Genomic DNA, 12,856 nt, shown 5'->3' with positions numbered 1-12,856 from the left:
GGAGTTGGTGAATTCTAGTTCCACTTTAGGCACGAAAGCTAGTTGGGTGTCTTTGGGCCATTTACCAGGAGACTGGGAGTTCTAGTCCCTTCTTAGTCTGGAAGGCCAGCTGGGTGAGTGAATTCTAGCCCAGCCTTAGGCCCAAAATCCAGCTGGGGTAACTGAAGGCCAATCACTAGGAGACAGTGAATTGTAGTTCCACTTTGGGCGCGAAAGCTGGTTGGGTGTCCAAAGTATGAAAATATGAGGTACAAGGAGAGAAAGATCACAATCTCAACTTTTAACTTTCACACATCAGTATATAACGAGCCATTTCTACAACAAGGAATCCATCTAATCTGCAAAAACCAAAGTCAACATTTTTTTTTCATCATTAGCACCAAATCCCAAAGCGAGATCCAAATTAAAAAAAACATAAATGTATTCTCCTCTTTGAATGCAACAATCCATTTAACTTTTAACATTGTCTCTGGTAGGAACGGGTCCCGAAAATACCCTCCCCATTTGGTGGAAGTGGAGGCCATTCAGCATAAAACGACACAGATTTTCCATAAAGTCTATTTCCCGGATGACACCGATGAGGTAAAATCAAAAACTCTTGGCCTGATCAATAGGAAAAGTCCAGCCCGGGTCCCTTTGGTTGAGGAAATACAGGTCGTCCTTGCCTTACGACCACAACGGAGCCCATAATTTGCTGTTATTAAGTGAAACATTTGTTTAGTGAGTTTTGCCCCGTTTTACAACCTTTCTTGCCATCATTGTTAAGTGAATCGCTACAGTTGATAAGTTAGGAATCCGGTTGTTAAGTGAATCACTGCACCTATTCAGTTAATAACCTGGTTGTTAAGTGAATTACAGCAATTGATAAGTTAGGGACCCGGTTGTTAAGTGAATCATTGCACCTGTTAAGTTAATAACCTGGTTGTTAAGTGAATCACTGCACCTGTTAAGTTAATGACCTGGTTGTTAAGTGAATCACTGCACCTGTTATTAATGACCTGGTTGTTAAGTGAATCATTGCACCTGTTAAGTTGATAACCTGGTTGTTAAGTGAATCACTGCACCTGTTATTAATGACCTGGTTGTTAAGTGAATCATTGCACCTGTTAAGTTGATAACCTGGTTGTTAAGTGAATCACTGCACCTGTTATTAATGACCTGGTTGTTAAGTGAATCATTGCACCTGTTAAGTTGATAACCTGGTTGTTAAGTGAATCACTGCACCTGTTGTTAATGACCTGGTTGTTAAGTGAATCGTTGCACCTGTTAAGTTAATAACCTGGTTGTTAAGTGAATCACTGCACCTGTTGTTAATGACCTGGTTGTTAAGTGAATCATTGCACCTGTTAAGTTGATAACCTGGTTGTTAAGTGAATCACTGCACCTGTTATTAAAGACCTGGTTGTTAAGTGAATCATTGCACCTGTTAAGTTGATAACCTGGTTGTTAAGTGAATCACTGCACCTGTTGTTAATGACCTGGTTGTTAAGTGAATAATTGCACCTGTTAAGTTAATAACCTGGTTGTTAAATGAATCACTGCACCTGTTATTAATGACCTGGTTGTTAAGTGAATCATTGCACCTGTTAAGTTAATAACCTGGTTGTTAAATGAATCACTGCACCTGTTAAGTTAATAACCTGGTTGTTAAGTGAATCACTGCACCTGTTGTTAATGACCTGGTTGTTAAGTGAATCATTGCACCTGTTAAGTTGATAACCTGGTTGTTAAGTGAATCACTGCACCTGTTATTAAAGACCTGGTTGTTAAGTGAATCATTGCACCTGTTAAGTTGATAACCTGGTTGTTAAGTGAATCACTGCACCTGTTGTTAATGACCTGGTTGTTAAGTGAATAATTGCACCTGTTAAGTTAATAACCTGGTTGTTAAATGAATCACTGCACCTGTTATTAATGACCTGGTTGTTAAGTGAATCATTGCACCTGTTAAGTTAATAACCTGGTTGTTAAATGAATCACTGCACCTGTTATTAATGACCTGGTTGTTAAGTGAATCGCTGCAGTTGATAACTTAGCAACCCGGTTGTTAAGTGAATCTGGCTTTCTCATTTGCTTGTGAGGAGGTCGCAAAAGGGGAATCACTCCAGGACACCTCAACCACCATAAATATGAGCCAGTGTCTGAATTTTGATCATGTGGCCATGGGGATGCTGCAACAGTTGTAAGTGCGAAAAAAGGGTCATAAGTCACATAAGCTGTTGTAAATCAAGAACTACCTGTAATGCATAAACGCAGGTATTCCTCAACTTACGACATCAATTGGGACGAGAATTCCTCTTTCTGCCAAGCAAGGCGAATATTAAACGTGTCGCGCCCAATTTCGGGGCCTTCCTTCCCAAGGTTGTTAAGCAAATCAGTGCACTCCTTAAGTGACTCGTATGGACGTTAAGCAAATACAAATCCCCCCCTTTGACTTGTCGTAAACCATCTGGGAAGGCGGAAAATGGTGATCGCGTGACCTGAGGACGTTGCACTGGTCGTAAGTGTGAAGACCGGCCCTCAATCATTTCTTTCAGTGCCATCGCAACTAGAAACGGTCGGTAAACAAGTGGTTGTAAGTCCAGGGCTACTTTTAAATACAGCTGCCACTTTCAGAGACCGACTTGCCAAGCTGGTTTGAAGATTCCCTGCTATCAGAGTTAATGCGTCGCATTAAACCATCATGGTTTATTTAGTTTGGCCAAGTGTCTTCTAAGCATCCAGTTCGGCTCACCCGGCCAACTGATTTATAATTAATTGAGTAAACCATGTTCAAACCCTAGTTTGGCCCAAGAGGTGAACTCAGCTTGTTTGAAACTAAGTTATTTCTTCTTCTTTCTTGTTTCACCAGGCGTTCGAAGTGGAATCTGGCACGAAAGCCAAGGATTTCTGTCAAAGCATCTCCAAACGGCTGCTCTTGAAATCATCGGAAGGATTCAGTCTTTTCATCAAGATTTCGGACAAGGTGAGTTTACAACTTATTGTTGGTCGGACTTTATTCGGACTTATATCCCATATTAACAGAAGCTTCCGCAGCCCGGTCTATTAATATTGGAACCCTAAAACGTACGAAGAACGGTTGCAGGAATTGGGTATGTCTCACCTAACGAAGGAACGCGGTGGCTCAGTGGCTAAGATGCTGAGCTTGTCGATCAGAAAGGACTGCAGTTTGGCGGTTCGAATCCCTAGCACCGCGTAATGGAATGAGCTCCCGTGACTTGTCCCAGCTTCTGCCAACCTAGTATACAAGTATTGAGGGAAGTGGTGGCTCAGTGGCTAAGACGTTGAGATTGTCGATCAGAAAGGTCGGCAGTTTGGCAGTTCGAATCCCTAGCGCTGCGTAATGGAGTGAGCTCCCGTGACTTGTCCCAGCTTCTGCCAACCTATCAGTTCGAAAGCACGTAAAAATGCAAGTAGAAAAACAGGAGCCGCCTTTGGTGGGAAGGTAACAGCGTTCCATGCACCTTCGGCGTTGAGTCATGCCGGCCACATGACCACGGAGACGTCATCGGACAGCTCTTCGGCTTTGAAATGGAGATGAGCACTGCCCCCTACAGTCGGGAACGACTAGCACAGATGTGCGAGGGGAACCTTTACCTTTATCTTAGTCTAACGAAGAGAAAGACTAGGGGTGACATGATAGCAGTCCCCCAATATTTGAGGAGCTGCCAGAAAAAAGAGGGGGTCAACCTTTTCTCCAAAGCACCTGAAGGCAGAACAAGAAGCAACAGGTGGAAACTGATCAAGAAGAAAAGCAACCTGGAATTAAGGAGAAAATGCTTGACAATTCACCCATGGAACAGCTTGCCACCAGAAGTTGTGGGTGCTCCATTACTGGAGGTTTTTAAGAAGGCATTGGGCATGGTATATAGGGTGTCCACCTTGAGCTGGGGGGGTTGGATTAGAAGACCTCCAAAGTCCTTTCCAACTCTGTTATTGTGTGATTTTGTTAATATTAGGATGGGAGACCACTAAGAGATCCCTGAGCTGTGGAATATCCAAAAATGAACCTTAAGGTAGATAATAGCATATCTGGTCAAGAATGTTAGGTGGCTGCATCAAACTTAAGCAAAAGATTTTCAAGGAAAAATGTCCATGGAGATTGTCTGTCATTCAGGTCATGATTGTCCCGAAGGTGCTTTTTCAAGAGGCAACTGGACATTTTCCCTTGAAGACGTTTCACTCCTCATCCAAGAAGCTTCTCCAGTTCTGACTGATTGTTTGAGAATGAAAGGATTTATCTTCCATGCAGTCATCTGGTCCTTAGCCCTCCTTCTAAGAGTCATGGACTCAGTCTGGAGTCTCGGAGAGTAATACTACTATTGTTTCCTTAGCCTTGGCTCCTTTAAGATGGGTGGACTTCAACTCCCAGAATTCCCCAGCCAGCATGCACACCTTAAAAGGGGCCAAAGTTGAGAGACACTGCTTGTCTTCCAGGTCATCAGTGTCCCCGAAGGAGACTTCTTCTTTGACTTCGTCAGGCATCTGACTGATTGGATCAAGAAAGCGAGACCAGCAAAAGATGGTAAGTCTTTCAGGGTGTTTATTTTATTTATTTATTTATTTATTTTATTAAATTTATAGACCGCCCCCTCTCCCCGAAGGGACTCGGGGCGGTGTATAGACACCACATTAAAACCTAATATAAATAGATACACTTAAAAACCAATTAAACTATAAAGCTGTACAGGGTAATAAAAGTTAAAAATTAGCTTAAAACAACCCCCAAAATTTAAAAGTACAGAATTGAGGGACTAGATCCGTTCCAACCATAACTTGCTCTTGGACTTCAATACATAATTTTTTTTTCTTCCTTCTAGTTCCCTCTAGTGGCCAACTTTCAAAATTGCAACTTGTCATGTTTTTTTTTTTTAAGTGAATTCGAAATGATGTAGGAAGAGGGAAGGACACAGGCCAAGCACTCCAGTGTAGGAAACAGTTTATTATGCATAAGGACCGAACAAAGATAAAACAGCTTGTCCGGACCCCGAATGATTATCATAAACAGAGTTTTATACCCCGCATTACGTATACAGTGGCCCATCTCAGAAACAAAAGCATTTTCCCACCGGAAGGATTCTTAGAATCTTTAATAATTAATTATAGAATCTTAATGATTCAGGTGTTTCCAAATCTTGGCGTGCTAAGATGCGTGGACTTCCACTCCCAGGATTCCCCAGCCAACAGACGCACATTAGCAGATGGCCTTCTGTAGCGCCCCCTGCAGTCAAGAGTCTGAATTACATCTACACCCTCTAATGCAGTGTTTCTCAACCTTGGCGACTTGAAGATGTCCGGACTTCAACTCCCAGAATTCCCCAGCCAGCGAATGCTGGCTGGGGAATTCTGGGAGTTGAAGTCCGGACATCTTCAAGTGGCCAAGGTTGAGAAACACTGCTCTAATGTTATTGTGGGTCACTATTTCTCAACATTGGCGTGTTTAAGATGAGTGGACTTCAACCCATTTTAAACGTGCCAAGGTTGATAATTCACAGCCTTCAATGAACCACGGGGCCGTCAGACAATGCGCAAACAACTCTGGACGTTGTCTCTGATTTTGCTTCACAGGCCTTGTGCCTTCTCTCACCTACCAAGTGTTTTTCATGAAGAAGTTGTGGACCAACACCATGCCTGGGAAAGATTCTATGGCGGACTCCATATTCCATTATTATCAGGTGCGTCCCAAATCTTCAAGGCTCCATCATGCATTTTTTTTTCTGATCCTGGAGCAGGAGATGGTGGAGAAGAACGATGCCCAACTGGGGGGGTGTATGTGTCTCCCCTGGGTTGTCCTCTTTTCAGCATCGTGGACCATAGGAGCTAAGGATGGCGAGAACATCGTCCTTCTCCAATATGAGAGGGGGAGGGAATTATTTTCCATGTTGGCCTTGAAGGTTTAAAGAAATCTTAATTATTTACCCTTTGTTCTTTTCCTGAAGACATTTCACTACCCAACTGGTTAAGGAGGAGGAGGAAGAAGGGAGTGGGAGGAGGAAGAGCAGAGGGGGAGGGGGAGGAGGAGGAGGACTGTGAGGTCCTTGGTGCTTTCTGCGCTTGATGGTTTCCTTGCTGACAGTTCATGACGCAACTAGGAAATATCATTGGTACGAGATGGGGAGGGGGAGGAGGAAGATTATGGGGTCTTTAGTGCTCTCTGAACTTGGTTGTTTTTTTACCTGCATTTTATGACCAAAATAGATAATATAGGTAAGAAGGGAGAGGAGGAGGGGGGGAGTGGGAGGAAGGGGAGGAAGGGGAGGAGGAGGAAGATGATGAGGTTCGTGGGGCTCTCTGAATTTAGTTGTTTTCTTGCAGGCATTTTATGATCAAACTAGGTAATATCATCAATATTAGAAGAGAGAGGAGGAGGAGGAGAAAGGAGGAGGAGAAGAAAGGAGGAGGAGGAGGAGAAAGGAGGAGGAGGAGAAAGGAGGAGGAGGAGAAGAAAGGAGGAGGAGGAGGAGAAAGGAGGAGGAGAAGAAGAAAGGAGGAGGAGGAGGAGGAGGAGGAGAAGAAGAAAGGAGGAGGAGGAGGAAGATTATGGGGTCCTTGGTGCTCTCTGAATTTAGTTGTTTTCTTGCAGGCATTTTATGATCAAACTAGGTAATATCATCAATATTAGAAGAGAGAGGAGGAGGAGGAGAAAGGAGGAGGAGAAGAAAGGAGGAGGAGGAGAAGAAAGGAGGAGGAGGAGAAAGGAGGAGGAGGAGAAAGGAGGAGGAGGAGAAGAAAGGAGGAGGAGGAGGAGAAAGGAGGAGGAGAAGAAGAAAGGAGGAGGAGAAGAAAGGAGGAGGAGGAGGAAGATTATGGGGTCCTTGGTGCTCTCTGAATTTAGTTGTTTTCTTGCAGGCATTTTATGATCAAACTAGGTAATATCATCAATATTAGAAGGGAGAGGAGGAGGAGGAGAAAGGAGGAGGAGGAGGAGGAGGAGGAGGAGAAGAAAGGAGGAGGAGGAGAAAGGAGGAGGAGGAGAAAGGAGGAGGAGGAGAAGAAGAAAGGAGGAGGAGGAGGAAGATTATGGGGTCCTTGGTGCTCTCTGAATTTAGTTGTTTTCTTGCAGGCATTTTATGATCAAACTAGGTAATATCATCAATATTAGAAGAGAGAGGAGGAGGAGGAGAAAGGAGGAGGAGAAGAAAGGAGGAGGAGGAGGAGAAAGGAGGAGGAGGAGAAAGGAGGAGGAGGAGAAGAAAGGAGGAGGAGGAGGAGAAAGGAGGAGGAGAAGAAGAAAGGAGGAGGAGGAGGAGGAGGAGGAGAAGAAGAAAGGAGGAGGAGGAGGAAGATTATGGGGTCCTTGGTGCTCTCTGAATTTAGTTGTTTTCTTGCAGGCATTTTATGATCAAACTAGGTAATATCATCAATATTAGAAGAGAGAGGAGGAGGAGGAGAAAGGAGGAGGAGAAGAAAGGAGGAGGAGGAGAAGAAAGGAGGAGGAGGAGAAAGGAGGAGGAGGAGAAAGGAGGAGGAGGAGAAGAAGAAAGGAGGAGGAGGAGGAAGATTATGGGGTCCTTGGTGCTCTCTGAATTTAGTTGTTTTCTTGCAGGCATTTTATGATCAAACTAGGTAATATCATCAATATTAGAAGAGAGAGGAGGAGGAGGAGAAAGGAGGAGGAGAAGAAAGGAGGAGGAGGAGAAGAAAGGAGGAGGAGGAGAAAGGAGGAGGAGGAGAAAGGAGGAGGAGGAGAAGAAGAAAGGAGGAGGAGGAGGAAGATTATGGGGTCCTTGGTGCTCTCTGAATTTAGTTGTTTTCTTGCAGGCATTTTATGATCAAACTAGGTAATATCATCAATATTAGAAGAGAGAGGAGGAGGAGGAGAAAGGAGGAGGAGAAGAAAGGAGGAGGAGGAGAAGAAAGGAGGAGGAGGAGAAAGGAGGAGGAGGAGAAAGGAGGAGGAGGAGGAGAAAGGAGGAGGAGAAGAAAGGAGGAGGAGGAGAAGAAAGGAGGAGGAGGAGAAAGGAGGAGGAGGAGAAAGGAGGAGGAGGAGAAGAAAGGAGGAGGAGGAGGAGAAAGGAGGAGGAGAAGAAGAAAGGAGGAGGAGAAGAAAGGAGGAGGAGGAGGAAGATTATGGGGTCCTTGGTGCTCTCTGAATTTAGTTGTTTTCTTGCAGGCATTTTATGATCAAACTAGGTAATATCATCAATATTAGAAGGGAGAGGAGGAGGAGGAGAAAGGAGGAGGAGGAGGAGGAGGAGGAGGAGAAGAAAGGAGGAGGAGGAGAAAGGAGGAGGAGGAGAAAGGAGGAGGAGAAGAAGAAAGGAGGAGGAGGAGAAAGGAGGAGAAGAAGAAAGGAGGAGGAGGAGGAAGATTATGGGGTCCTTGGTGCTCTCTGAATTTAGTTGTTTTCTTGCAGGCATTTTATGATCAAACTAGGTAATATCATCAATATTAGAAGGGAGAGGAGGAGGAGGAGAAAGGAGGAGGAGGAGGAGGAGGAGGAGGAGAAGAAAGGAGGAGGAGGAGAAAGGAGGAGGAGGAGAAAGGAGGAGGAGGAGAAGAAGAAAGGAGGAGGAGGAGGAAGATTATGGGGTCCTTGGTGCTCTCTGAATTTAGTTGTTTTCTTGCAGGCATTTTATGATCAAACTAGGTAATATCATCAATATTAGAAGAGAGAGGAGGAGGAGGAGAAAGGAGGAGGAGAAGAAAGGAGGAGGAGGAGGAGAAAGGAGGAGGAGGAGAAAGGAGGAGGAGGAGAAGAAAGGAGGAGGAGGAGGAGAAAGGAGGAGGAGAAGAAGAAAGGAGGAGGAGGAGGAGGAGGAGGAGAAGAAGAAAGGAGGAGGAGGAGGAAGATTATGGGGTCCTTGGTGCTCTCTGAATTTAGTTGTTTTCTTGCAGGCATTTTATGATCAAACTAGGTAATATCATCAATATTAGAAGAGAGAGGAGGAGGAGGAGAAAGGAGGAGGAGAAGAAAGGAGGAGGAGGAGAAGAAAGGAGGAGGAGGAGAAAGGAGGAGGAGGAGAAAGGAGGAGGAGGAGAAGAAGAAAGGAGGAGGAGGAGGAAGATTATGGGGTCCTTGGTGCTCTCTGAATTTAGTTGTTTTCTTGCAGGCATTTTATGATCAAACTAGGTAATATCATCAATATTAGAAGAGAGAGGAGGAGGAGGAGAAAGGAGGAGGAGAAGAAAGGAGGAGGAGGAGAAGAAAGGAGGAGGAGGAGAAAGGAGGAGGAGGAGAAAGGAGGAGGAGGAGAAGAAAGGAGGAGGAGGAGGAGAAAGGAGGAGGAGAAGAAGAAAGGAGGAGGAGAAGAAAGGAGGAGGAGGAGGAAGATTATGGGGTCCTTGGTGCTCTCTGAATTTAGTTGTTTTCTTGCAGGCATTTTATGATCAAACTAGGTAATATCATCAATATTAGAAGGGAGAGGAGGAGGAGGAGAAAAGGAGGAGGAGGAGGAGGAGGAGGAGGAGAAGAAAGGAGGAGGAGGAGAAAGGAGGAGGAGGAGAAAGGAGGAGGAGGAGAAGAAGAAAGGAGGAGGAGGAGGAAGATTATGGGGTCCTTGGTGCTCTCTGAATTTAGTTGTTTTCTTGCAGGCATTTTATGATCAAACTAGGTAATATCATCAATATTAGAAGAGAGAGGAGGAGGAGGAGAAAGGAGGAGGAGAAGAAAGGAGGAGGAGGAGAAGAAAGGAGGAGGAGGAGAAAGGAGGAGGAGGAGAAAGGAGGAGGAGGAGAAGAAAGGAGGAGGAGGAGGAGAAAGGAGGAGGAGAAGAAGAAAGGAGGAGGAGAAGAAAGGAGGAGGAGGAGGAAGATTATGGGGTCCTTGGTGCTCTCTGAATTTAGTTGTTTTCTTGCAGGCATTTTATGATCAAACTAGGTAATATCATCAATATTAGAAGGGAGAGGAGGAGGAGGAGAAAGGAGGAGGAGGAGGAGGAGGAGGAGGAGAAGAAAGGAGGAGGAGGAGAAAGGAGGAGGAGGAGAAAGGAGGAGGAGGAGAAGAAGAAAGGAGGAGGAGGAGGAAGATTATGGGGTCCTTGGTGCTCTCTGAATTTAGTTGTTTTCTTGCAGGCATTTTATGATCAAACTAGGTAATATCATCAATATTAGAAGAGAGAGGAGGAGGAGGAGAAAGGAGGAGGAGGAGGAGGAGGAGGAGGAGAAGAAAGGAGGAGGAGGAGAAAGGAGGAGGAGGAGAAAGGAGGAGGAGGAGAAGAAGAAAGGAGGAGGAGGAGGAAGATTATGGGGTCCTTGGTGCTCTCTGAATTTAGTTGTTTTCTTGCAGGCATTTTATGATCAAACTAGGTAATATCATCAATATTAGAAGAGAGAGGAGGAGGAGGAGAAAGGAGGAGGAGAAGAAAGGAGGAGGAGGAGAAGAAAGGAGGAGGAGGAGAAAGGAGGAGGAGGAGAAAGGAGGAGGAGGAGAAGAAAGGAGGAGGAGGAGGAGAAAGGAGGAGGAGAAGAAGAAAGGAGGAGGAGAAGAAAGGAGGAGGAGGAGGAAGATTATGGGGTCCTTGGTGCTCTCTGAATTTAGTTGTTTTCTTGCAGGCATTTTATGATCAAACTAGGTAATATCATCAATATTAGAAGGGAGAGGAGGAGGAGGAGAAAGGAGGAGGAGGAGGAGGAGGAGGAGGAGAAGAAAGGAGGAGGAGGAGAAAGGAGGAGGAGGAGAAAGGAGGAGGAGGAGAAGAAGAAAGGAGGAGGAGGAGGAAGATTATGGGGTCCTTGGTGCTCTCTGAATTTAGTTGTTTTCTTGCAGGCATTTTATGATCAAACTAGGTAATATCATCAATATTAGAAGGGAGAGGAGGAGGAGGAGAAAGGAGGAGGAGAAGAAAGGAGGAGGAGGAGAAGAAAGGAGGAGGAGGAGAAAGGAGGAGGAGGAGAAAGGAGGAGGAGGAGAAGAAAGGAGGAGGAGGAGGAGAAAGGAGGAGGAGAAGAAAGGAGGAGGAGGAGAAGAAAGGAGGAGGAGGAGAAAGGAGGAGGAGGAGAAAGGAGGAGGAGGAGAAGAAAGGAGGAGGAGGAGGAGAAAGGAGGAGGAGAAGAAGAAAGGAGGAGGAGGAGGAGGAGAGGAGAAGAAGAAAGGAGGAGGAGGAGGAAGATTATGGGGTCCTTGGTGCTCTCTGAATTTAGTTGTTTTCTTGCAGGCATTTTATGATCAAACTAGGTAATATCATCAATATTAGAAGGGAGAGGAGGAGGAGGAGAAAGGAGGAGGAGAAGAAAGGAGGAGGAGGAGAAGAAAGGAGGAGGAGGAGAAAGGAGGAGGAGGAGAAAGGAGGAGGAGGAGAAGAAAGGAGGAGGAGGAGGAGAAAGGAGGAGGAGAAGAAAGGAGGAGGAGGAGAAGAAAGGAGGAGGAGGAGAAAGGAGGAGGAGGAGAAAGGAGGAGGAGGAGAAGAAAGGAGGAGGAGGAGGAGAAAGGAGGAGGAGAAGAAGAAAGGAGGAGGAGGAGAAAGGAGGAGAAGAAGAAAGGAGGAGGAGAAGAAAGGAGGAGGAGGAGAAGAAAGGAGGAGGAGGAGGAGAAAGGAGGAGGAGAAGAAAGGAGGAGGAGGAGAAGAAAGGAGGAGGAGGAGGAGAAAGGAGGAGGAGGAGAAAGGAGGAGGAGGAGAAGAAAGGAGGAGGAGGAGGAGAAAGGAGGAGGAGAAGAAGAAAGGAGGAGGAGGAGGAGGAGGAGGAGAAGAAGAAAGGAGGAGGAGGAGGAAGATTATGGGGTCCTTGGTGCTCTCTGAATTTAGTTGTTTTCTTGCAGGCATTTTATGATCAAACTAGGTAATATCATCAATATTAGAAGAGAGAGGAGGAGGAGGAGAAAGGAGGAGGAGAAGAAAGGAGGAGGAGGAGAAGAAAGGAGGAGGAGGAGAAAGGAGGAGGAGGAGAAAGGAGGAGGAGGAGAAGAAGAAAGGAGGAGGAGGAGGAAGATTATGGGGTCCTTGGTGCTCTCTGAATTTAGTTGTTTTCTTGCAGGCATTTTATGATCAAACTAGGTAATATCATCAATATTAGAAGAGAGAGGAGGAGGAGGAGAAAGGAGGAGGAGAAGAAAGGAGGAGGAGGAGAAGAAAGGAGGAGGAGGAGAAAGGAGGAGGAGGAGAAAGGAGGAGGAGGAGAAGAAAGGAGGAGGAGGAGGAGAAAGGAGGAGGAGAAGAAGAAAGGAGGAGGAGAAGAAAGGAGGAGGAGGAGGAAGATTATGGGGTCCTTGGTGCTCTCTGAATTTAGTTGTTTTCTTGCAGGCATTTTATGATCAAACTAGGTAATATCATCAATATTAGAAGGGAGAGGAGGAGGAGGAGAAAGGAGGAGGAGGAGGAGGAGGAGGAGGAGAAGAAAGGAGGAGGAGGAGAAAGGAGGAGGAGGAGAAAGGAGGAGGAGGAGAAGAAGAAAGGAGGAGGAGGAGGAAGATTATGGGGTCCTTGGTGCTCTCTGAATTTAGTTGTTTTCTTGCAGGCATTTTATGATCAAACTAGGTAATATCATCAATATTAGAAGAGAGAGGAGGAGGAGGAGAAAGGAGGAGGAGAAGAAAGGAGGAGGAGGAGAAGAAAGGAGGAGGAGGAGAAAGGAGGAGGAGGAGAAAGGAGGAGGAGGAGAAGAAAGGAGGAGGAGGAGGAGAAAGGAGGAGGAGAAGAAGAAAGGAGGAGGAGAAGAAAGGAGGAGGAGGAGGAAGATTATGGGGTCCTTGGTGCTCTCTGAATTTAGTTGTTTTCTTGCAGGCATTTTATGATCAAACTAGGTAATATCATCAATATTAGAAGGGAGAGGAGGAGGAGGAGAAAGGAGGAGGAGGAGGAGGAGGAGGAGGAGAAGAAAGGAGGAGGAGGAGAAAGGAGGAGGAGGAGAAAGGAGGAGGAGGAGAAGAAGAAAGGAGGAGGAGGAGGAAGATTATGGGGTCCTTGGTGCTCTCTGAATT

The 12,856-nt window shown here is 45.7% G+C and overlaps 1 protein-coding gene across 1 annotated transcript in view; it reads left to right on the top strand.

Moving 5' to 3' along the window:
* Positions 1–12,856, top strand: part of MYO7A (myosin VIIA) — a 122,545-nt gene that overhangs the window by 92,483 nt on the left and 17,206 nt on the right. Inside the window, exons 40-43 of the mRNA XM_081951757.1 lie at positions 477–582; positions 2,852–2,965; positions 4,438–4,525; positions 5,569–5,675. Coding sequence (XP_081807883.1) covers positions 477–582; positions 2,852–2,965; positions 4,438–4,525; positions 5,569–5,675 — 415 coding nt within the window. The remainder of the gene's footprint in view (positions 1–476; positions 583–2,851; positions 2,966–4,437; positions 4,526–5,568; positions 5,676–12,856) is intronic.

The sequence above is a fragment of the Natrix helvetica genome (assembly GCF_964273705.1).
Source record: "Natrix helvetica genome assembly, chromosome: 4".
NCBI lineage: Eukaryota > Metazoa > Chordata > Lepidosauria > Squamata > Natricidae > Natrix > Natrix helvetica.
This window is presented reverse-complemented; position numbering and strand designations above follow the sequence as displayed.